This window comes from Alosa alosa, chromosome 2 (assembly GCF_017589495.1).
Source record: "Alosa alosa isolate M-15738 ecotype Scorff River chromosome 2, AALO_Geno_1.1, whole genome shotgun sequence".
NCBI classification, from domain to species: Eukaryota; Metazoa; Chordata; class Actinopteri; order Clupeiformes; family Clupeidae; genus Alosa; species Alosa alosa.
Window position 1 is genome coordinate 33727744 of NC_063190.1, and position 25901 is coordinate 33753644.

Below are 25901 nucleotides of genomic sequence, written 5' to 3' on the forward strand. Positions count from 1 at the left end.
GTTTGAGAGAGCAGAGTTAGGAGTGTGCTGGCCTGCTGTGTCTGCCCAGTGAATAAAGCTTTTCAAATTAAAAATGGCACCTGTAACCTGTATTCCTTCAACGCCTCAACGAGGCTGGATAGTTAACTAAGTAGTTACTCTACATATTAGGGTTACAGGCCTGTCAAAGGCAGAAACAAACATGTGCGTTCCTAAGGCATTTCCGGAGGCACAGAAAACAACTTTGAGCTAATGGGGACAAAAGACAAAGGTTTTACGTCGCCTTTTTGTAGAACATCAGTCCAATTAATTTTGATTTCAAAGTATCTGCATTGGTTCTGAACATTTCCATCCTCTAGGCCTAGGAACAAATTGAAGGGTCCAATCTATTCAGGGATATTATATATAATATGCCAATGATTGTATGGTGTTTAAGTAGGCTATAGACACATTGAGAACTGAATGTGAATAAGTGTGGCATTTTGATAACTAAATCAAGTTACTTCCTATTACATTTCTGTGTGTTAGGTAGAACAATGTGTCTTTTGCAGAAAGTGTTTAGGGAAATTGAAAACTGAGTTCAAGACTGAGAATTAGTGTTTTGCCGATTTGGTGTGGTTATGGTGTTTGAAAGACATGTTAAGAAAATTGTGTGACAAGCAACAATTTAGTTTGTAAGCAGTTGTAAGTATAGTTACGCCTTTGAACAAACTGCCTATTACCTCACTTGGCACAGCTTACTGTTTTGATGTTTGCGCCTCTTTGCTGACATCTTGTGGCAAAACACCCTTAACTGCTCTTACTACCAGCCTACCCAGCAACCCAGACTCCTATCAAATACGTGCGTAACGCTGATATTGGGCAGAGATTTTGAAAGAGGAAAATATATTACCATTAAAGGCGAAAAATGCAACTATAAAATACCCTGTCTAGTGTAGGTCTGGCTCTTGCACACAAATGCAACTGAAATATTTAATTTGTATCTGACTGAGTGCAAATAGATCATATAAGGATATCCAATCATGGAGAGACTGTACACCTTTGGAACCAATGGTGGTGCATCACTAACTGGTGCGGTGTGAATATGCAGTGATGCAAATTTGGAAAACATGTCTTAACATCCCTGAGATTTGTTTTATCAAGCTTCTTCGCCTGAGACTTCAAAGCTAATTAAACGATGTAATCTGCCAATAAATGAAAGAAGAAGACTTGACTGCTTGAAACCCTTTATTATGCTTCAGAATTACGCTGTTCAGCTATGCTATAGTAAAAAGTACTTCATGCTCCAAATAAGTAATTGTGGATATAAAATGAATAAATAAAGTAATAACTTATCTCTATCACTATTGTCTATTTTAATCTATTGTAATTTGAAGTAAGTTCTCAACAACAAGAGTCTTCATGATTTCATGACACGGCGGTTTGTGCAGATGGCTTATCTGTGCTATAAATGCAGGTGTCAGTTGAGTCATGTGCTCTTAGGTGTGGTGGGACTTTGTACGCTGTCACTGTCCTCAAACATCAACGCAAGAGGCAGATTGTGAGTCGTTCACATACTTTTAGTGGAGCAAACAGTGCTGCGCATTGCCACAGCCCCTACGTCGCCTGGCTGCTCTCCCCAGTCTCCACCAACAATTTGGAGCGCTGTGGATTGTGGGAAATTGTTCTGCTTGGTCTGGTTTTGTACAGTAGGCTAGACCAGGCAGCCGAGCCCGGAGATAGGAGACATATTGCCCAGCTCTGTCCTGTAAGTAGCCTAATTGTTGGTTATTGATTTGAATGTAGTTATGTTTCGACTGACAAACTGTGACGCCTGAATCACGTTCAGCGATTCTGTAAACATGTCCTTCTGTAAACATAGCACTTGAAGATTTTCTCCTCCTGAAAACATTCAGGACATGTCAGTGTTATGGCTAACTAACTAAGCTAACTGACAGTTTGAATTGGGAGTTATCGTTTTCAATGGTCCTTAAAGCAAAACAATACTTACCAGCTGTAAATCTTTAGGACATGTTTTCATGTGAAAAGACGCGCAGTTTGATATGTTGAAATATAGCCTACTGATACATCTCTCCTCCTTGTTGGTAATGTTGTTTTTCTGTTGACAAACAAGATGTGCACACGTTTTCATTTTTGCCTGTCAGCCTCTTCTCGCGACGGTAGCCTGTTTGAAAATATTCAGCCGGGAGTTTCCAATATTTGTCTTAAATTGAAAGGTGCTAATGGAAGTGACTATTGTCCTTCGTTTGTCTTGGCTTTTACATCATGAAGATTTCTGAATGCATCTGAGGTTACATTCAAAATGTACTTCAGTAACAATAACTATGGTAAAATCCCTGACCATCGGATAGACTTTGAGTAGATATAAACTGTGAGTTGACTTCATGACATGTCCTGAGCATTGTCTTTCTTGAGTAAACTGGATTGATAAGACCGTGCACTTTAACCTCTGCTAGCTGACAAAAAAGGTTGTGCATACAAACTAATCCAGAGAGGTGTTTCTGAAATCCCAGCACTGACGCCTTCTGTAAATCAATCATCTGACTCAAGTAGGCTCAGAAAGGAACCACTCTGGCATGAGTGTCCATAACGTTCCTCATACACAAGTGCAGAACAGTTAATGCAGCTGGCTGTATGTGTAACATTGTATTGGCCCTCTGTTTGTTTTACATGTTTACATAACTTAATGCAAACGTTCTGTTCTTCCTGAAACCTGACTGTCTGCATAAGAAAGCAGGTGGTAGTTCAAAGATGTGGTTTAGTGATAGAAAGGAGCCTTTGTTTTGACTTAATTTGGCTAAGCGATTGAAGCTCCTAAAACATGGGTTAACATCACCTCAGATTCTATTTACTCTGTCAGGCCATGCCATGGGAGACACATCAAGCGTTTTTTTTTTTTAATAGTGTAGGGTCGTTTAGGAACACCCTGGGGGAGCCAGTGTGTCCATGAGAGTGTGTTCATATTACAGTCCAGGCCACAGCTTGGTCCCTAAAGACAGTCAGGCTGCGTAGTCGTAGACAGATGACCACTGTAGTGCTGATGAAACAGAATGTGCGAGACGAGAGTCATTTTATTGTTTTCTGTTTGTGTCGATTTGTCTTTGTGTGTGTGTGTATCTCTGTGTGTGTGTGCATATTTCTGTATACAAGGAAGTTTATTGTCACATGCATATAGTTACTGGAAGTAAGAAATGCAGTGAAATTATGTCTGGTGTCAGCCTATTTGTGCATTAATGGGGGGGGGGGGGCAAGAGTGCAGTAGAAGGGGGTTTAGTAGATTAAGTGGCAAGGGCTGCATAAAAAAAGGTGGTGGAGGATTGGGATTGGGTGGGGGGCACCAACAAGGAGCACCCAAGAGCAACAGGGGCAAGGAAAACTCCCTTACCAAGGAAGAAACCTTGGGCAGATCCACGGCTCAAGGGGCTAACCCAACTGCCAGGGGTCTTGGTGTGTGTGTTGGGGGGGATGACAGGGGGAGATGGGATAGTGTGCTGTGTATGTGGGGAGAGGGCAGTGTGCAATATGTGTGTTGGGGAAGCTTCCTCATGAGACAATGTGCTGTGTATTTGGGGCGGGGGGGTGGGGCAGTGTGTGCTGATTTGGGGGGCAGTGTGCTGATACATATATAAGACTACCGGTATATACTTACCTCATACACTGCATATGCCCGATCTCTTTGGGGCAGATCTTGAGACTCGTGGGGGCAACATGTCGAGCCGGGGGGGTAAGAAGAAGACGACGAAGACGTCGCGCTCCACCAAGGCAGGGGTCATCTTCCCTGTGGGCCGCATGCTGCGCTACATCAAGAGGAGTCTCCCAAAGTACCGCATCGGAGTCGGAGCGCCGGTCTACCTGGCCGCAGTGCTTGAGTACCTCACAGGTGAGACACAAGCACTGTGTGTGTGTGTGTGTGTGTGTGTACAAGCGTTTATACGTTATATTTATACGTTATACGCCTCCATACAGCATTACTCCATCAAGTGGGAAATAATGTATCAATACATCAATAATGCATGAAGAGTTAACCTTGTCTGTCTGCCTGTGTGTTTGTCTGTCTGTATGTGTGTATGTCTGTGTGTGTGTGTTTATGTGTGTGTGTGTGTGTGCCTGTGTATGTATGTCTGTGTGTGTCTGTGTGTGTGTGTGTGTGTGTGTGTGTGTGTGTATGTCTGTGTGTGTGTGTCTGTGTGTGTGTGTCTGTGTGTGTGTGTGTGTGTGTGTGTCTGTGTGTGTGTGTGTGTGTGTCTCTGTGTGTGTGTGTGTGTGTGTGTCTCTGTGTGTGTGTGGTGTGTGTGTGTGTGTGTGTATCCGTGTGTGTGTGTGTGTATCTGTGTGTGTGTGTGTGTGTGTATCTACGTGTGTGTGTGTGTGTGTGTGTGTGTGTGTGTGTCCATCCCTCTCTCTGTTAGCTGAGATTCTTGAGCTAGCAGGAAATGCTGCACGGGACAACAAAAAGGGGCGTGTCACTCCACGGCACATTCTTCTGGCCATCGCCAACGACGAGGAGCTCAATCAGGTCTGTGCCACCTCCTCTCTCCTGTTACACCTCCCTCCCTCTCGCTCCCTCCCTCTCCCTCCCTCTCTCTCCCTCTCTCTCTCTCCCTCCCTCTCTCTTTTTCCTTCCTCTCTCCTCTTATTCTCTCTCTTTCTCCTTCTGTTATGCTCCCTCTCTCTCTTTCTCTCTGTCTTTCTCCCTCTCTCGCTTTCTCTCTGTTATGCTCCCTCTCTCTCTTTCTCTCTGTCTTTCTCCCTCTCTCGCTTTCTCTCTGTATTTCTCTCTTTCTCTCTCTCTCTTTCTCTCTGTTATTCTCCCTCTCTTTCTCTCTGTCTTTCTCCCTCTCACTTTCTCTCTGTATTTCTCTCTTTCTCTCTCTCTCTTTCTCTCTGTTATTCTCCCTCTCTTTCTCTCTCTCTGTATTTCTCTCTCTCTCTTTCTCTCTGTTACGCTCCCTCTCTCTCTTTCTCTCTGTCTTTCTCCCTCTCTCGCTTTCTCTCTGTATTTCTCTCTTTCTCTCTCTCTTTCTCTCTCTCTTTCTCTCTGTTATTCTCCCTCTCTTTCTCTCTCTCTGTTTCTCTCTCTCTCTTTCTCTCTGTTAGCTCCTCTCTCTCTTTCTCTCTGTCTTTCTCCCTCTCTCGCTTTCTCTCTGTATTTCTCTCTTTCTCTCTCTCTCTTTCTCTCTTTCTCCCTCTCTTTCTCTCTCTCTGTATTTCTCTCTCTCTCTTTCTCTCTGTTATTCTCCCTCTCTTTCTCTCTCTCTGTATTTCTCTCTCTCTCTTTCTCTCTTTATTTCTCTCTTTCTCTCTCTCTCTTTCTCTCCGTTATTCTCCCTCTCTCGACCTCCCTTACTACCCCCCTTATCGTATTCTTATCTTATGTTTCTTTAGGATTTGTTGTCATTCAGAGGAGACATTCTATTTAGGAAACGATGAAACACAAGAACCACAACAGCTTTTGTCTGAATCTGCTGTAGTCTGTCATAATTAATATCACAAATGAAACTGTCATAATTAATATCACAAATGAAACTGTCCTAATGAGTGTTCAGCATCAAGTCATGATGAACCGAGAGGCAAAACAGTGAAAACTACAGTCTCATTCCAGGTGAATCAGATAGCTCTGCAGTTTGCACTGAGTCATTTGAGTACCGTTCTCTAGTGCGCTTTTCCAAGCAAACGTTGGGAAACAGATACTGTGTAGAGGAGACAGTGCGGTATATGTAATCGTGCATATGCAGTGTATGAAGTCAGTATATAGTCTTATGCATACAGAAATATGCACACACACACACACACACACTCACTCATGTACAGTAATGTGCGAATAGAATTCAATTTACCTGTTCTACCTATTCACCTTTTCCTGTTCTCTCTACTGCCTTTCTCCGCAGCTCCTGAAAGGCGTTACCATAGCAGCGGGCGGGGTATTGCCCAACATCCACCCAGAGCTGCTGGCCAAGAAGCGGGGGTCAAAGGGCAAGCTGGAGGCCGTCATCACCCCTCCGCCCACCAAGAAGTCCAAGATGTCCGCCAAGAAAGCAGCTGCCAAGAGGATGGCTGGGAAGAAGGGCACGCTCAGATCCAAGGTATGGAGGGCTGAGTGAGACTGCACATCTCTAGATCAGTGGTGGTGTAGTGGCTATAGGGAGCTGGGCTAGCATGATAGATAGATAGATAGATAGATAGATAGATAGATAGATAGATAGATAGATAGATAGATAGATACTTTATTGATCCCCAGGGGAAATTCAAGGTCAAGGTCTCAGCAGCAGCATACATACAACACAAACACATTCTTTAACAGCAGAAAGAGTAATTAAAGTATATAATATAAAAACACAACTAAGCAGTAAGGACAGTAGAAGATAAAGAATATGCTAAATATACTAAAATACAAATTATACTAACACTTAATACAATATATAAAAATATACTAAAATACAAATTACAAAAATACAAATTATACTAACACTTAATCTAAATCAATTCTAAAAACAATATCCACATAGTGGTGATTAATAAAACAGAGGCGCTTGCAATGACTGAGGCAGGGACTGAGCCTGTGATTCTCTGTGCATAGTAAGGAATGGTAAGGTGCTCTAAGGTGCTCTGTGTGAATGAGTGTCATGGTGGTAGTGCAATGTTATAGTGGTCATGGTGATAGTGCAAATGAGTAAGTCAACAGTGCAACAATGCAGAAATAAAGTAAAGTAAATGCAACAGCCAGGAAAGTTGTGGGTTCAATTCCCGGCTGGCACTATTGTGCCCTTGCTCTGGGGAGATTGGAGCTGTAATAATTAACATCTACTTTAACCAATGTCCCGCATCAGCTGAATGAATAAGGAAAGAATAGATCTGTTTACCAGTGGAGCCTAAAGTGGAGGAACATGCATAAATTGAGATCCTATGTGGTTACACTGTGTATGTGTGTGTTTGTGTGTGTCTGTGTGTGCATGCGTTTGTGTGTTTGTGTTTCTGTGTGTGTGTTTGTGCGTGTGTGCGTGCGTGCGTTTGTGTGTGCATGCATTTGTGTGTGTGTGTGTGTGTGTTTGTGCTCGTGCGTGTGTGTGTTTGTGCGCGCGCGTGTGTGTGTGCGTGCGTGTGTGCGTGCATGTGTGCGTGTGTGTGTGTGTGTGTGTGTGGCAGAGGCAGGCTGCGGTGAGTAAGGCAGCCAGTGCAGACAGCACCACAGAGGGATCAACAGCCGGCAGCTTCACCGTCCTCTCCACTAAGAGCCTCTTCCTGGGACAGAAGGTACACACACACACACACACACACACACACACACACACACACACATTCATTTACACATACATACACCAATACTGTATGTACATGCACACATACATACGCTCACTGACAGATACTCACACCCACAGGATTCCGCTCTCTCACACAAGCACCCACACTCCCACTCCCACATAAATACACAGTGCTACACATGCACTGCACACATGCACACAGCCCAATCCTGTCCTACTCCCACTGCCATTATCACAGAGAGAGAGAATGGGGGAACAAGACAGGTCACCCAACTAGCTGTAGAAATCACTGTGCTCATCGGTGGCCTGTGTGAATATGCTCTCTTTACATGGAGAGGCTGACAGAAGTGTTAGTGTGTGTACACTGCAGAGATAACCCCTACTTGTACAGACAAAGCAAATCACACACTCATTCATCCGGATTCTGTCAGAGACACACCCCATGCCACGTCCAGACATACAGTACACACAGCATCTGTGTGTGTGTGTGTGTGTGTGTGTGTGTGTTTAGGCTTGTCCCCAGAGCAGTGTATGTAAAGCTCTGCAGGAACGCCCTACGCAGGCATGGTGGTTGTGTGTGAATGCAAAAACACCTGTCTCTGCACTCAGCAGTACTAACACTGAGAGCCTGGCGAGCCACTCAGCTAATCCCGCTAACCCTCCTCCCTACCATGCTAATCCCGCCACCACTCCTCCGTACCATGCTGCTTGATGTCTGTGCAAACATACAGCTAACATATAGCTAGCATACCTGTAACATACAGCTAACGTATAGCTAGCATACCCCTAACATACAGCTAAGTACATAGCTAGCATACCCCTAACATATATCTAACATTCCCCTATCATACAGCTAACATTCAGCTTATATACGGTACCCCTAACATACAGCTAACGTATAGCTAGCATACCCCTAACATATAGCTAACATTCCCCTATAAAACCCCATGCTACTGCCATAGCTTTGGCTCACCGCTTTTTGGTGCATGAATGCAACACAATCAGTAGCAAAGCTTTGGCTGTGATATTTGGTTTCTTTTTACTGTGGGTCCTGTTGGTTTTTACTGTGGCGGTAGTCACATGCTAGACCAGCTGAGTTACAGCCTACAGCAGTGTGCAGGCAGGATATTTTACTATGCAAATGGTTTGACTGAATGAATATAATGCTGACTCCAGCCTCTGAGGATTACCGGTATCTCAGAATTCAGTCAATTATCTGCTTTTCAAAATTATCTTGAATTTCCCCTTGAGGATCAATAAAGTATCTATCTGTCTATCTATCTATCTATCTATCTATCTATCTATCTATCTATCTATTATCTGTCTTCATCTTCATATTACTTTCCTCTTGACTTCTGCCGCTTGATTTTTGCATTGAATCACTGATGAAATAAATATCACACAACAAAGGCTATTATAATGTGTAGTAGTTCTGTTATAGTGTTAGTTAATAGTTGTTAATTAGTTGTTAATGTTAGTTGTTGTTATAGTGTATATCAGCATGGCTTGAGTCTGAATAATAACAGCAGCAATCAGAGTTGTGCTGCTGACATATGATACAGTATAGTAACAGCACAGTCATGAGTGGTAATCTCACTGTGAGTCTAGGGAGCCAGATTGGGCAGGTGAAGCCCAATTGGGCTTCTTTTGACTTTGTCGGGCGGGGGCAAATAAGCTTTAGGCGGCCAAATATAATTTTGAGTTAAATGGTTCTCTATGACAAAATCGTTGTTGGGGCGTTTTTTTGCTGAAGAGGGCGGGTTTTTGAACCTGATTGGGTGGAAACCCAATCTGGCAACACATCAGTGTTGCTGTCCTCTTTGGCAGCTGAGATGGTCTCCATGGCACTAGTGTGTACACACACAGTGAACTTCATCTGATCACAACAGCGTGGAATCACAGTTGGCCTACCCAGCCTAGCTGAGCCATCCAACAAACTACCTAGCCTAGCTGAGCAATCCAACACACTACCTAGCCTAGCTGAGCAATCCAACACACAACCTAGCCTAGCTGAGAAATCCAACACACTACAACACACTACCTAGCATAGCTGAGCAATCCAACACACTACAACACACTACCTAGCATAGCTGAGCAATCCAACACACTACCTCAGAGCTTTATGACCATAAACGCTCAACTACGTAGATATACTGTACTCTCTCAGAGCATTATGACCATAGACGCTCAACTACATACTGTACTCCTTTAGAGCGTTATGACCATAGACACTCAACTACATGGTTATACTCCCTTAGAAGATCATTACCAATGTAATAAACAGTGGTTAATCTAACGCATCAGGGGAACATGAGAAAAGGCTGCTTGTTGATTGAGTGTGGAAAGTAATGTGGTTTTATTGCAGGGGATGTGGTCTATAGTCACATGCTGAAGTCTGTCTGTCAGGTTGGATTTGTTATGTTGATTCCTGTGTTTGTTTGGATGTGGTGATGCAACCAGGCTGTGAATAGTAGAAACTCAGTCGTAGCTCTGATTAGGTGTTTTGCGATGATTTGATTTCATAGAAATGAGTATGATTCATTATATTTAACAGTCTGCGGGTGTTGGTGGATGAAATTCTACCTTTAATGAAGCCTGTTTGGTCTGGGTGGATAATGGATGGGGTGACCTCTGCTAATCTGTGTGCTAGCATTTTTTGCGATTATCTTATTGTCCACATTGAGGAGAGAAATTGGTCCGGTAGCTGGATGGCAATGTTGGGTCCTTATTGGGCTTGAGGAGCAGTGAAATTGAGGCTGTGGTGGAACTAGTTGGAAGGCGTCCTTTCTGTTTTGATTCATTAATCATTCTGATGAAAAGTGGAGCTAAGATGGTCCAAAATTGTTTGTAGAACTCAGCAGGGAAAGCCATCGGACCTGGTGCTTTATTATCGGGCATCTGTTTCAGAGCATCAAACAGTTCTTGTTGAGTTATAGGTGATTCTAGGTTTTATTTCGGTCTCATTGAGTTGTGGTAATTCGATGCTGTTTAGGAAAGAGTCTATGAATTCCTGGTTGGGGTTTATTTCTGAAGAATATAGTTTATTGTAAAACTGGTAAAAACATGATTTATTTCTTCAGGTGAGCTGGTTAGCTTCCCTGCTGAGTTCTTTATGACCGGGATTGTTGATTTTTTTTTTTGTTCACGTTGGATTTGATTTGCTAAGTATTTACCTGATTTTATTGCTATGGTGGAAGTTTTCCTGCCTTAGGCGGTGAATCATAAATTGAGTGTGTTTATTGAGTATTTCATTGAGTTTGAATTTATGTTTCCTAAGTTTTGCCTGTGTTTCTTCAGTTGGGTTGCTTGCATTGGTTTCTTCTAACTGTTTAATTTTATTGTTGAGTTCTACTTCCTGTTCTTTTTCCTTCTTTTTTTTGTATACTGAATATGAGATGATTCTTCCTCTAGTACTGCTTTTCCTGTTTCCCACAGAAGGGAAGGAGATGATTCAGAGCCGTTCATTCTAGAAAGAATGCCCTCTCTCCCAACAAAAACTGATGAAATTTGGGTCTTGTAAAGAGGGATGTATTAAAAGCGCCATTTGCTAATTGGTGGCTGTTGGTTCGTTATGTTCCATTTAATTGTAACTGGGGCATGATAAGCTAATGACTATGGGATGAATAGTTGAATCAGAGATATTTTTCATTATAGAGTTGCTGGTTAGAAAATAATCAATCACGGAATAGGAGTGGTGGACCGGAGAGAAAAAAGAGTAGCATTTGGAGTCTGGGTGCTGAAGCCGCCAACAATCGCCAAGGCCAGAATCGCTCATGAACTGTTTTATTGTTTTGTGGATTGCCAGATTCGTTTGCTTTTAGAGTGATCAGATCTGTCAAATGTGGGGTCTAACACTGTATTAAAATTAAGCCTGCAATTATGATGGGACAGCCGATAGAGTTGAGATGGAGGTGAAGAGGTTCTGAAAGAAAACTGGGTTGTCTGTATTAGGGCCATAAACATTAACAATTGTTACAGGGGTATTGTGAATTGAGATGTTTATGATGACAAAAGCGTCCTTCTGGGTCTGTGATGGTGGCGTTATGGATGAATGAGATTCTTTTGTTAATCAGAATGCAAACTCCCTTTGTTTTGTATTGTAATGAGATGAAAAAATGTGATTGAATTGTCTTGATTTGATCCCGGGTGTAGTCTAATTCTGAGAGATGAGTTTCTTGTAGGAGACATATGTCAGCTTTTAAACTATCCAAATGATTTAAGATTTTCAGCCTCTTTGCCTGAGATCCAATCCCACGGATGTTCCAGGTCAAGGAACGTAAAGTGTTACCATGTTGTGATTGTACAGTTATGAAAATGTTTGATAAGGTGGGTATTGTGTGTGTGTGAGAGTGTGTGCAGGTGTCAGTTAGATAGGAGAGGGGAAGGGGGTGGAGGAATAGGTGTGTAATGTGGTGTGCTTAAATGAGATGTAAAGGTAGGGGCTGAGAAGAATATAGAGCATAAAGAGGTAGGAATTTGGTTCTGGAGTGGTGACAGCATGAACATTTCCTGTTTAGCATTGAAAACATACAGATCATAATTTGACTTTTAGCCTATAGACATAATAAACAAAACAGACAGGACACACAAGCAAACATGTATAGACAAAACACCATGAATAACATTAAACATTGAGAGAGCAAAAGAGAATGGGTGGGTAGGGGAGCAAAAGGAATGAAACATAAGAAGAGAGAAGAGAGAGGTGATCAAGCATCAGTAGGCAGTGGGTTAGAGAGAGTTGAGGGTGACAATGTTATAATCAAGATGTATGTTGGCATGATGTATGATGTGCTATAGCCAGGTGGTGATATTGGGGTTGCGATACAGAGTTCCATTGACATACAGTTTATCGACTGACAGTGCTGCTCGTTTGCCCTCTTGCCTGAGTTGTTTCATTATGGGCAAGAGGGCTCTTCTTCTTCCTGTATTACTTGTGGGAATTGGTCGTTTAGTCCGAATGAAGTGCCTTTCAGTTCTTTCCCTTTGCTTTTGATGAGTTCTTTGTGTTTGAAGTGTTCGAACTTGGCGATAATGGAGGAGGTTTTTATTGTCTTTGGAAGTGAGACGGTGTACACGGTGGAAGGTAATCTTGTCAACTGTTTCTGGCGGTAGTTTGAGAGATGACTGCAAGAATTCTTTAACTGCTTTCTCTGGGTCGTCAGGGTGTATCTTTAGAAGTTGGCAGGGGAATTCCGGAAAAAATGAGGTTATCAGCGCATGCTGCGGCACTGGAGGTCTAGGATTGTTTCTTTCATGATCCGATTTTCGCTGGTGAGTTGATTAACATGGTCGGATAAGTTTGTAATATTTCCTTTGAGTTCACGGTTTTCTAATGCGAGTGTGTCGATCTGTGATTGGGAAAATTCGAGGCTGGCTTTTAAGTCCTTAATATCTGCGTGCAGATGTTCCAGTATTGCAAGTTTGTTGTTTATGGATTGTAGTAAACTGACCTCGATGGATGTAGAAGTAGCGCCAGCGGTAGGTGATTCTGGTTCAGTCTCTGTTGAGTAGTCACGAGTGCGTTTCTTGCTGGGTTCAGATGACATAACGTCCAGAATGAAGAGGTTGCCGTTGGAAAAGGTGGAGAATATAATCCGGTTTTGATGAGAGTTGTAGAGAGGTAGTGGTTGTTTTAGTAGAAGAAAAATAAAGTTTTGTATTTCTGTTTACAAGCGTCAGTGTTCAGTGCGCTGCCATTTTGGATCTCACCCAAAGTCTCGCGATGTTCAGTCAGATGACATAGACCTAGTTAAATATAATGTATCACTCTACAAATTTTCAAGATAATACCATCATAGCAACTCTGGACGCAGAAAAAAGCTTTTGATAGGGTGAACTGGAATTTCCTGTTTTCCACATTAGGGAGGTTTGGCTTCGAGTCGCTCATTAACTGGATTAAACTTCTATATACCTCTCCTTCAGCCACAGTAATCACCAATGGACTAACATCACAAAGTTTCACTCTTCACGGGGAACTAGACAGGGGTGCCCACTCTCCCCCTCACTATTTACAATCTTCATTGAACCCCTAGCAGCTGCCATCCGTCCAGAACCCCCTCATCAAAGGTGTCCAGACTCCATATATGCATCACAAAATCAGCCTTTTATGCTGACGACATTCTTCTCTTTCTTCAAGACCCCACAACATCAGTAGAAGAAACCATCAAACTCATTGACACATTCTCTAAAATTTCTGAATACTCAATCAATTGGAATAAATCTGCAGTTCTCCCATTACATCCCAACAGCTGGGATGTGACAGCCAACTCTTCACCTATCCCACTCTGCACTAACTATATCACTTACTTAGGGATAAAAGTCTCCCCAGGCTGTCAGACTTATTTAGCCTAAATTATTCCCTCTACTCACTTCAATAGATGATGACCTTCAACGCTGGAAGAACCTCCCATTATCCATCATGGGCAGAATCTCAGTAATCAAAATGACAATACTGCCCAAAATAAACTATCTATTCTCTATGATTCCAACCCAGCCCACCACCCTCTGGTTTAAGTCTCTTGATTCATTAATCACTAAATTCTACTGGAAGATAAGACCCCAAGGATCAAACTCACCACTCTCCAAAACCAAAAAGCAATGGGAGGACTAGAGGCCCCACACTTCCAGCACTATGCTCTGGCCAACCAGCTCCACTTCATCCACAAATGGCTACACCCCACCCCTCAGACAACACCTGGTTAGACCTAGAACAAACAATCTGTAAAGAAATTAAAATCTCAGATCTCCCTTTCTGCAGTCAGTCGGTCAAAAACATCCATCCTTCAAAGCCCCAACAATTTCAGCTACTCTGACAGCCTGGTGGAGATTCTACCACATCACTGATTCACCTATAGCACCATCAATTCGCACCCGATTTGGAATAACCCAGATTTCACCGTCAATAAAAAACACTTAACTTTCACACATGGATGGGAAAGGGCATCACTCACCTTCAACACATTCTTCAAGACAATAATCTGGCCTCATTTTCCTGTTTGGTCCAGAAGCACGGCATCGAGAGTAAACACTTCTTACAATACCTGCAAATTAAATCATCTATCCTAGGAAAAATTAACATCCAGACAGCTAACCTTGACATTCCCCACCAATCTCAGAGCTGCTTAATATTCCCTCTCCCAAAAATACTCTCCCAAATTTACAAAATTATATCTTGTTCAGAAAAAACAATTGGCCTGCCATATCACAAATGGGAATCAGACTTATCAATTACTCCCGTGCCGACTTCTGGACCAAAATGTGCAAAACATCTACCTCATGACAAAGAATAGTAATCTACAACTAATACAATACAAGGTTCTTCACAGATTCCACTACACTGCACATAAATTGGCAAAATGGGGTTTGGCTCGGATCTTTGCACTCACTGCACACAAAATAACCCAGATACATACATTCATGCGGTTTGGCATTGCACTCCAATCAACCACTTCTGGGTGAGTGTCACAAAATCTCTCTTCCATCTTTGGCTGTCACATCCCAGCATCCCTTCCTTATGCATACTTGGTGATACATCCACAGTCAATTTAAGCAACTCCGGCAATAAAACACTACTGGTAAGCTGACTATCGCCAAGAAAACAATCCTCATGAACTGGAAATCTAGGAAAAAAGCTCACATCACTCATTGGAAAAACTTGTTAACAGACTATATATCATTAGAAAACCTATCAACTACAAACTTAATCAATACTCAGGATACAACCTCTCCTTGGTACCCCTTTATCACCTACTTACAGTCCTGACCCTCTTTGCCTGAGTTCCATCTCCACACGATCATAACACACTTCATCAACAGATACACATATCATCGAACACTAGGCAGGGGGGTAGCTGGAACTATTATTGTTATTATTATTATTATTATTAGTAGTAGTAATATAAATAGCATCCCCTTCTTTCCCTCCCCCTTTTATTTACATTCTCTGATAACTTTACTAATTTCACTCTTTCTCTCTGCCTCTCCCATCGTTATTCTGCCGGGCCCCATTGGATGGCTTGGGAGACTCGGTCCTGGCGGGTCGCTGTGTGGTTTTGGCATTGGTTGGGTCCTGTGGGTTATCTATTGGCCCTGGGCCCCCGGTGTGCACCCTCCTCATACGCTCATGCACACGCCTTGTCCTGGAAGCACACAGCACGCTTTACTCTCTTTTAATCGCACTACATGTTAGGTGACATACATAAACAAAAACTACAAAACAGGCTAGGGTAAGAGTGGAGTGCAGGTAGATGCCTCATCAGGTGTCTATCTGCATGCCTCACTTATTTTAATGCACACATTGTTGAGGCATACATCTTACACAGGGTAAGTGTGGTGTGCATGGGGGAAATCCTGACAGATATTCACCATGCATGCCCACTTCTTTTAATGCTACATTCTAGATAGACCCCTCAACCTAGCCATTCACATACTGTACATATTTAGGTCAAGAGTGGCGTGTTGGGTGAAGGTCTGGGGGGCAGGTGTGGTTGGTCGTGGTAGTGGGGATGTGTGCATATGCTGGGGGGCCTGAGGCGATGGGTGGCACGCAGGTCCTCCCCTCTGTCAGCTCGTCGCAGTATAACTGCAGGGGCTGGGTGGAACTGTGGCCATTAATGGGTGCCCAGGTTGGCAATCAGTCAGGCAATCAACCAGGCAATCAGTTATTCCTATTATTATACTTATCATTAATAGAATAATTACAACTCCTCTCCTGAAACCCTCCCCTCTCTATGTTCCAGCTTCTCTCCTCCTGGCCCAACAGCAAACCAGCCTTATACATATATATAATACACACACACACACACACACACACACACACACACACACACACACATACATCCTCACATACTCTCACTACCCCTCACCCCCATCCCACCCCATCCCAACACCACCTCATTCACACTCTTAGGCTACCATCCCCCCCATCCCCCTTCTTTTCATTCCGGTCATCAATTTCATCCCTGATAATCATATCTGTAATCATCCTGGGCCCGCCGAATCATCCTTAGCCTTTCTGTTATTAATGTTATGTTGTGTTATGTTTGTGGAAGCCAAGTCAATGTGATGTCTTGTTAAGTTACAGTATGTGTTTATGTAATGTACGCCTGTTTGTCGTATGTAGTATTCATGTGCATGTCGTAGTGTTGCATTTTCTGTAATGTCAATGATGTTTGCAAATAAAAAAAAATGAGTATGATTCATTCTGGGTTAATTTGATTCAGTCAGATCAATCAGAATTTGTTTGACTTTGATTTGCAACCCCCTTTCCGTGTGTTTGTGTGTGTGTGTGTGTGTGCGTGTATATGTCTGACTGAATGTGTGTGTGTGTGTGAGTGACTGACTGTGTGTGTGTGTGTGTGTGTGTGTGTGTGTGTGTGTGTGTGTGTGTGTCTGACTGAATGTGTGTGTGTGTGTCTGACTGAATATGTGTGTGTGTGTCTGACTGAATGTGTGTGTCTGACTGAATGTGTGTGTGTGTGTCTGACTGAATGTGTGTGTGTGTGTCTGACTGATTGTGTGTGTCTGACTGAATGTGTGTGTGTGTGTGTGTGTGTGTGTGTGTGTGCACGATGCTCTCTCCTTGGCTTAACCTGTGCTCCCTTCCCTTCCTGCTTGTGCTCCCTGGTGTCTTGCAGCTGAACCTCATTCACAGTGAGCTCAGTAACTTGGCTGGCTTTGACGTGGAGGGGGTCATCAACCCCACCAGTGCTGACATTGAGCTTAAAGATGACCTAGGTGAGGCCGCGGGGTGACCGCAGACGAAACTCCTGAGGAATCCTTGAATATCATAACCCCTTCACGGGCTAATTACACTCCTTTAGAACAAAGAATGGATTAAATGTGGTGGGATCTGGGAAAGTCCGCCGGATGGTGACAGATAGATAGATTGATAGATAGATAGATAGATAGATAGATACTTTATTGATCCCCAAGGGGAAATTCAAGAGACATTTTAATCAACTATCCAAGCAAGATCCTGGTTAACGTCCCCTAGCAACATCCTGAGTACCATCCTAGCAATATCCTGGATACCATCGCCTAGAAACATCCTGGATACCAGTATCAGAATCTTAAGTTTGTGAAATTTCACCATGTGATGGGTTTTCCTTGCCTGGAAATTCAGACCAATCCAAATCTGGAAAGATTTAGGGCCTGGCTATGAGTAATGAAAATGGCCCAACTCGAGAGGCAGCACCAAGCATGCATTTGAAATACATAATTTATATCATCAAATATGCATTTGCATATCACTGCACACAATTGGATAACACCATGACCAATGTTTACTGACTGATTCTGGACTTTGACGTCACAGAGCTGTCGTCATCTGTTTAGCTCGCCTCTGGCCCGCCTATATCAGATACACCAATGTGATTGGTGCAGCTCGGCTCCAAGGGCATGGGTAATGAGCATCATTACTGATTGCCAGAGTGACTCGCTGAGAAAATTCAAATTGTGCTCTCGCAAGAACTCTGGATCTCCAGGGTAGGGTTTTCCTAGATCCCATTACAAATGTTTCTCCTCTCTAATAACGCACAGAAAGTCACATCCTCCTTCATGGATACATTTGGCTGTTTCTATCAAAATAGCGTGCAAATATTACTCACGACACAGTTTCACACACTTACTTCCAACGGTCATTGTGAGGTGTGTTTGAGGCCCACAGCCTGGTCCCGTGAGGGGGTGTTGAGTGGTGGGAGGGTGTGTTTCTGAGCTCCCGAGTGTTTCAAGGATTCCCTCAGATCCTCATGAAGGGGAAACTGTCCTGTACCCACCTCAGCCCTCTCTCTAGGGGAAAGGAGGGATCACTCTCTCTAGGGGAAAGGAGGGATCACTCTCTCTCTCTCTCCAGCTCTCCCTTTCTCTCTCTCCCTCTCTTTCTCCCTCCCTTTCTCTCTCCTCTCTTTCTCCCTCCCTTTCTCTCTCTCCTCTCTCTCTCTCTTTACCCATGTCTCTCTTCTCTGTCTCTCTCTCTCAGTCCTATATTCTCTTTCTCTCTTATTTCCTCTCCCCTCTTTCATCCCTTTGTTTGCTCTATCTGTCTTTTTTTTTCTCTTTCTCACTTTCTCCCAGCATCTTCTCTCTCTTTCTCTCCTCTCTCTGTATGCATTTGTTCCTCATCTGTGTATTGATCATTGTGTTCTCATCTGTTTGGTGTATCTCTCACTCACTCCAGTATCTCACACCATGTTTGTTTGCCTGTTGTTGTTGTGTTGTTGTTGTCGTTTGTAGTTTCAAGTTGTTCAGGCTGACATTGCCACCATCGACAGCGAGGCCGTAATCCACCCCACCAATGCCAGCCTCTACACAGGCGGGGAAGTAGGTAAATGCCCCGCCTCTTTACCTCTCTTTCCCACAATGCATCTGCTTCTTGTTCCAAGCTCCTGCTCCAAAAAGACCAAAGTTCTATAGGCTATTTAATAACAAAAATGCTAAGCTCTCGAGTTAAGTCTTAACTGTTAAGTGAAGAAAAAGCCACAACAGACCTGTTGTGCTGTTGGATGTAAGATTCGTTAGAATCTTAGACACACTGTTATAGAATCATGGCAATGAATCCACTTTCTAGACTTGTACACAACACTACGGTCAGGTCAAACTATTTTTTAATTTCTAATTGGACGAGAGGCATTCCATAAGTCATCATGAGTGGCGATATCTCAGGGCATCGACCACTTGGACTCTTAGCAGCTTGTAAATGCTCCGCATTTGTCAGACGGCTTTGTGCCTACAGCCGAACCATGCTTTAAAGGGACACCAGGCAAGCCTGATGCTTTTTCTGTTCGAAACTCCCCCTAGCGTCTGTACGTGTCGATACGTGCGCAAGCCCTCGCTCGGTCTGAAGCTCTTTTCCTTTTCTTTGCATCTTCCGTCAAGGGTTTTCGCTGCTTCTTCACTGGCTCTTCCATTAGACACACGTTTGCAACAATCGCTAGCATTTCATTAGCCTGCCTCTGTGCTGTGGATGCAGGATATAAACTGATCCTGCTTCGGTCGGCGGTACGATACACTGAACTTGCAAGTGGGATATTCTTCCTACAGGCAGTAGGGGCGGGCGAGAGAGTCTTCATTCGCCCTGTAATGAGTCATTTAACCATATACCGACTTACGAAGATGAGTAATTAACACGAAAACGTTGCCTGGTGTCCCTTTAACAAGCCCACTCTCACTCATGCCTTATTGCCTAATTGAACTGGAGCGGATGTTTACGAAGAGGAAGAACATGCGGGTGTGTGTCCATCGTGTGTGCTCCTCACCCACATTCTGCTTAGCCATCATTCATGACACTTCTCCTCTCTCTGACCCCCTCTGTCTCATGGGAGTTGGTACACCCCACCATGCCCGTCTGTGACTGTCACACATGATACAAACTACATCTCCCATGAGCACCCTTCCTCTCAGTGTCTTATTCTTTAGCACACCTTCACACTGAGATCTCACCAATGTGGCTGTAAATGATATCATCTAGGTGTAGCAAACTGTATGTGTTTACCCTATTGTTTTACTCTTTACCATATTGCAACAATTAAACACCAAAAGTAACCCTGTTACTGTTAACTATTAAGTAACCCTGTTACTGTTATCGATTAAGTAACCCTGTTACTGTTAACTATGTTAACTATTAAGTAACCCTGTTACTGTTATCGATTAAGTAACCCTGTTACTGTTAACTATTAAGTAACCCTGTTACTGTTATTGATTAAGTAACCCTGTTAGTGTTAACGTCCACACAGTGAGATGTTTAGAATCAGTGGCAGATGAGAGCTAATTGCAGCTTTGCAGCTTTGAAATCCTCTGTTCTGGCTTTGAGCTGTGACTAAGGGTGTTCATAAGAGTCTCAATATGGCTTCTCTCATGCACGACCATTGACCAATAGCAGCTGACTGTGAGGCAGGCCCCTGATCCGGTTCCGATACAACAAATTCGGGCCATACCATAATAACCGGGTCTGTCCCAGAGGCAGCTCCTATTGAGCAGAGCTTCACCTCACTCACAACCCCTAGCTAACACACCTCCTAGCTCACCCATATGCTAGCTAACACATATGCTAGCTCACACACCTTTCTAGCTCACACATATACTAGCTCACACACCTTCCTAGCTAACATACCTCCTAGCTCACACATATGCTAGCTCACATACCTTCCTAACTCACACACATGCTAGCTCACACACCTTCCTAGCTCACACAAATGCTAGCTCACACACCTTCCTAGCTCACACATATGCTAGCTCATACACCTTCCTAGCTAACATACGTGCTAGCTCACACATATGCTAGCTCACACACCTTCCTAGCTCACACATATGCTAGCTCACGCACCTTCCTAGCTAACATACATGCTAGCTCACACGCCTCCTAGCTTATACACGTGCAAGCTCACACACATCAGCTAACACACCTCCTAGTAGGGCTGCACAATATGGGGAAAATATCTAAATACGGACATTGCAATTGCAATTTGAATTGTGATATAATTTAAGTCAAGCTTTAGTTCAATACTCCAGATTTTGCTTTAAGCCACTTCTGATTGGTGTGAATGTCTACTTCATGAGAAGCACAGCACTCCTGTTAGGGGAACTTCACTGTCTGTCACACAAGGAGGATATGACATCAATATAAAAATCATAGATGTGACAAGATTAACAATTGGGGCAGAGCTGTGAGTTGTACGATTAATTGCAGCCTTTGGCAATTAGCTAATCGCATTAGTTAAAATTGCGATTTCGATTTTTAAAAACAAATGATTATTGTGTAGCCCTACCTCCTAGCTCACACCTCTCCTGGGTGTTGCAGGGCCCGCTGTAGCCATGGCACCATAACTATGCCTCCTAACCTGAGGTAAAGAAAAGAGCCAGCTCCATGCTACAGAGCTCTGGCAGGCAGGCAGGCAGTCAGACAGATCAAAGGGTAATAACCTTGCCTTCACATATTCAAACATGCTAAAGCAACATGACGCAATAGCATGCCACTTTTGGAAGTATGCTTTTCTGAGCAACTGGATTTGCTATCAACTTAATCAACTCAACTTAATAAACTTGATTAGTTTAATCAAACTAATCAAGATGGAATATGGTCATGTGGTCTGCTAAACCAGCAGTTCAGTAGCCAAGTTGTTCTGTATTTTGGGTCGTAATACCCTGCACACATATAATATATAATACAGCACAACAGTAATGAGAAAAGATGCCAACATCTTAGCAAACATCAAACAAGTGGCAACTGGACTGCTGGTGGTATTTGCAAAGGGATTTGCATGTACTGTTCTGCTGTCTGGGGATCAGGCTGGCTAGTTTCAGACCAAAACTCCACTTGTTTGTAAACCTCAGGAGCAATGTGACCCTAAATGTGTGGATGGATACATATAATAGTTAGTTTGGTGATTGGTTGGCTTGTGTGTGTGTGTGTGTGTGTGTGTGTGTGTGTGTGTGTGTGTGCCCATAGTTACAGGCTTTCCCATATACACCTTTGCAGTGCTTCTGTGCCACTTTGTTGCCATGGTGACACAGAACCTGCTGGACCGTGTGTGTGCATGAGCATATATGTGTGTGTGTGTGTGTGTGTTTGTGCGCGCGCACGCTTGTATCCATGGCAGCGGTGTATGTGTTTCCCTGTAGGAAACGCTCTGGAACAGAAGGGTGGTAAGGAGCTGTCTGAGGCGTGTGCTGAGCTCCGCAAGAAGAACGGCCCCCTGGATGTGGCCGGAGGTACTGCAGCACAACACCACACCACACCACACACAACACGGCTCTTAGAGCTCTACCAGTGCCTCGCCCAGGCCGCATCAGGGCCAGATCTGTACCGGATGCAGGCCACATCAGGGCCAGATCTGTCCCGTAGCGGACGCAGGCCACATCAGGGCTACTCAGCTCTACACAGAGTACAGTCCAAATACAGCATAGAGCAGGGGTTTTCAACCGGTGGTCCGCGGCCCACTTGTGGTCTGTGAGGACATTGCTGGTGGTCCCTAACCATGGATTCAGTAATGTAGCTGCAATGTGGGAATCAGTATTTTTGTTCAGTGGTGGTCCCTGGTTCACAATCAGTTGAAAACCCCTGACATAGAGGAACGGCAGGAAAGGTCTGTTCTGTCTGTTCTGTTACTATATGCATGCCTCTCTGTTCTCTATCCCTCTCTTGATACCTTTTTGTTTCTCTTCCTCTCTGCTTCATTCTTCTCCCCCCCTCTTTCTTTCTCTCTCTCTCTTCTTCTACCTCTGTTCATGTTATTTCTTTCTTTCTCTCCTGTTCTCTCCCCCTTTCTGTGCATCCATGCAGCGGTGCTGACGGCAGGCTTCGGTCTCCCCGCTAAGTTTGTGATCCACTGCAACAGTCCGTCCTGGGGCTCCGACCGCTGTGAGGAGCTGCTGGACAAGACGGTCAAGAACTGCCTGGCGCTCGCCGACGAGAAGAAACTCAAGTCCATCGCCTTCCCCTCCATCGGCAGCGGCAGGTATGTGTGTGCTTCTAACATTATTAAGGCAGATGTGCAAGTGTATTTGTATCAGCAGCAGGTGTGTGAGTGTGTGTGTGAGTGAGTTTCTAACACTATTAAGGCGGATATGTAATGTATGCGCATTGGCAGCAGGCGTGTGTGTGCATGTGTGTGAGTTTCTAACACTGTAAGTGTATGTGTATCGGCAGCGGCAGGTAGGTGGTGTGTGTGTGTGAGTTTTTTCCTACAGTACTAAGGTGGGTGTGTAAGTGTAATGTTAATGTACATTTTTCAATAACACATGAAAACCATTCATGTCATGTCCCCTGTGTCTTTGCATTTAGACTCCCTTAAAGGAGAATTCCGGCGATTTCTCACAAAGGTCTCTATTTCTCGAGGTCAAAGAGAACTGTCGGTACGAAAAAACCCAAAAACAATCAGTGCTACCTAGCTCGAGTTGCTGCAGCCAACAGCTACAGCCGCCAGGCAGCTACAGTGCTACACTCTGGGGGCATGTTCATGAGCCCTCATGTTCAGGCCCCCAGGAATTCTTCTTTAATGTTGGTATAGCATCCAACTTCATTTACGTAATTCTGTGTGATATTCCTTTTCTTTTTGTTATCAAGGCTTTGGTAACCACTGCATTAACTACAACACGCGTTAGTATGTGTGAATGTGATTGTGTGACGCCCTCTCTGTCCATCTCTCCCTCTCTCAGGAACGGCTTTCCCAAACAGACAGCGGCACAGCTCATCCTGAAAGCCATCTCCAGCTACTTTGTGTCTACCATGTCCTCCTCCATCAAGACGGTCTACTTCGTGCTGTTCGACAGCGAGAGCATAGGCACCTACGTGCAGGAGATGGCCAAGCTTGAGGGAAACTAAGGCCGTTTTATATGTTTTTTGTTTATTTGTTTTGCAATTTTATGAATTATATAAATACTGTAATAATTTAAATGACAAATATAAAATGGTTTATTGAAGTTTTGCTAAACAGAATTTATTGAGAAGCAGCCATTGGCAGAAGGTCTGGTTTTGTTGTTTTCCCCCAAAACATTTCTCATTGCTGTTGGTCCTGGCATATGGTATGCTAGTGTGGGTACCTGCATATGGTATGCTAGTGTGGGTACCTGCATATGGTATGCTAGTGTGGGTACCTGCATATGGTATGCTAGTGTGGGTACCTGCATATGGTATGCTAGTGTGGGTACCTGCATATGGTATGCTAGTGTGGGTACCTGGCATATGGTATGCTAGTGTGGGTACCTGCATATGGTATGCTAGTGTGGGTACCTGGCATATGTGGGTACCTGCATATGGTATGCTAGTGTGGGTACCTGCATATGGTATGCTAGTGTGGGTACCCGCATATGGTATGCTAGTGTGGGTTTTCCTGGCATATGGTATGCTAGTGTGGGTACCTGCATATGGTATGCTAGTGTGGGTACCTGGCATATGGTATGCTAGTGTGGGTACCTGCATATGGTATGCTAGTGTGGGTACCTGCATATGGTATGCTAGTGTGGGTACCTGCATATGGTATGCTAGTGTGGGTACCTGCATATGGTATGCTAGTGTGGGTACCTGGCATATGTGGGTACCTGCATATGGTATGCTAGTGTGGGTACCTGCATATGGTATGCTAGTGTGGGTACCTGCATATGGTATGCTAGTGTGGGTACCTGCATATGGTATGCTAGAGTGGGTACCTGCATATGGTATGCTAGTGTGGGTACCTGCATATGGTATGCTAGTGTGGGTACCTGCATATGGTATGCTAGTGTGGGTACCTGCATATGTGGGTACCTGCACATGGTATGCTAGTGTGGGTACCTGCATATGGTATGCTAGTGTGGGTACCTGCATATGGTATGCTAGTGTGGGTACCTGCATATGGTATGCTAGTGTGGGTACCTGCATATGGTATGCTAGAGTGGGTACCTGCATATGGTATGCTAGTGTGGGTACCTGCATATGGTATGCTAGTGTGGGTACCTGCATATGGTATGCTAGTGTGGGTACCTGGCATATGGTATGCTAGTGTGGGTACCTGCATATGTGGGTACCTGCATATGGTATGCTAGTGTGGGTACCTGCATATGGTATGCTAGTGTGGGTACCTGGCATATGTGGGTACCTGCATATGTGGGTACCTGCATATGGTATGCTAGTGTGGGTACCTGCATGGGTTACCAGATCTGCATGATACGTCATAATAGATGATGTGTCGCCACCTCATTCGTCCAAAGTCGAGAGTAGAATTCGGCTGGGTTAGATGCGTAGCTGCTCAAGCGATGCCTGAAATAAACATTTTAATATTTAGTGGACCCTTTCACAGCAACAGTGTCACAGTGTCCAGGTGTCCGGCCTCATTGATGTTAATGATACCTTAATTGGCAGGGTAAACGTCTTCCTGTTTCTGTCTTTCCTGTGGACTTTTCTTTTGCTGTCTATGGGACAGTGCTCGTCCACAGGAAGTTGATTTACACAGCGGCCCCATCTTGTGAAATGGGCTAATCGGCTGGTTTGTGTGACGTCACCTACGGTGGCAAACAACTCTGTCTGATTAACCCTGCTGTAATCGCGGGAAAATAGGCTAACTTTAGGCAGATCAGGTACCCACACTAGCACTGTTGGTCCTAACGTATGGTATGCTAGCACTGTTGGTCCTAACGTATGGTATGCTAGCGCTGTTGGTCCTGGAGTATGGTGTACTAGCACTGTTGGTCCTGGCGTATGGTATGCTAGCACTGTTGGTCCTAACATACGGTATGCTTGCACTGTTGGTCCTAACGTACGCTAGTACTGTTGGTCCTGGCGTATGGTATGCTAGCACTCTTGGTCCTGGCGTATGGTATGCTAGCACTGTTGGTCCTAACGTATGGTGTACTAGCACTCTCTCAGAGCTGGCCGGAGTCCTGGCTGTGGAAATGTCCAACTGAATGTGGTGAAGGGTTGGTGCAATGTTGTGATGCACACTGAAGACATGGCATCATTCTTTGTGTTTGCGGTCTCTGAAGCAGTCATTGTGTCTTATTTTGTAAAGTTGTTGCCATATACTACTGTATAATTAACCTTATTCATTCTTTATGAGGTGGAGGAAATGGCATAATGGAGACTGTATTTCAGATGGTTAGTAAAGTGCTTGGTTGTGACAAAGTGTTTTGTTTTTACTGCAGAGTTAGAACAACAAAGTGAGTACGAGTTCACTACCATCTGGACAATCAAAC

At 44.0% G+C, this 25901-nt stretch overlaps 1 protein-coding gene across 4 annotated transcripts; it reads left to right on the forward strand.

The window, feature by feature from the left end:
- The first annotated feature begins 1529 nt into the window (after nucleotides 1-1529).
- On the forward strand, nucleotides 1530-25830 carry LOC125288357 (core histone macro-H2A.1). 4 transcript variants are annotated; one of them, XM_048234685.1, is made up of 10 exons: nucleotides 1530-1726; nucleotides 3665-3859; nucleotides 4389-4495; nucleotides 5868-6062; nucleotides 7123-7230; nucleotides 16874-16973; nucleotides 21855-21944; nucleotides 22516-22690; nucleotides 23017-23087; nucleotides 23391-23482. In XM_048234685.1, exons 2-9 carry the CDS (start codon nucleotides 3688-3690, stop codon nucleotides 23024-23026), a joined length of 957 nt encoding a protein of 318 aa, XP_048090642.1. In that variant the 5' UTR covers nucleotides 1530-1726; nucleotides 3665-3687; the 3' UTR covers nucleotides 23027-23087; nucleotides 23391-23482. The 4 variants fall into 4 exon arrangements, with proteins under 4 accessions (XP_048090642.1, XP_048090617.1, XP_048090626.1 ...); XM_048234660.1 differs by lacking the exon at nucleotides 23017-23087 and adding an exon at nucleotides 24374-25830 and having other exon boundaries at nucleotides 1533-1726; nucleotides 23391-24017; XM_048234669.1 differs by lacking the exon at nucleotides 23017-23087 and adding an exon at nucleotides 24374-25830 and having other exon boundaries at nucleotides 1533-1726; nucleotides 23391-23783.
- Nucleotides 25831-25901: the final 71 nt, after the last annotated feature.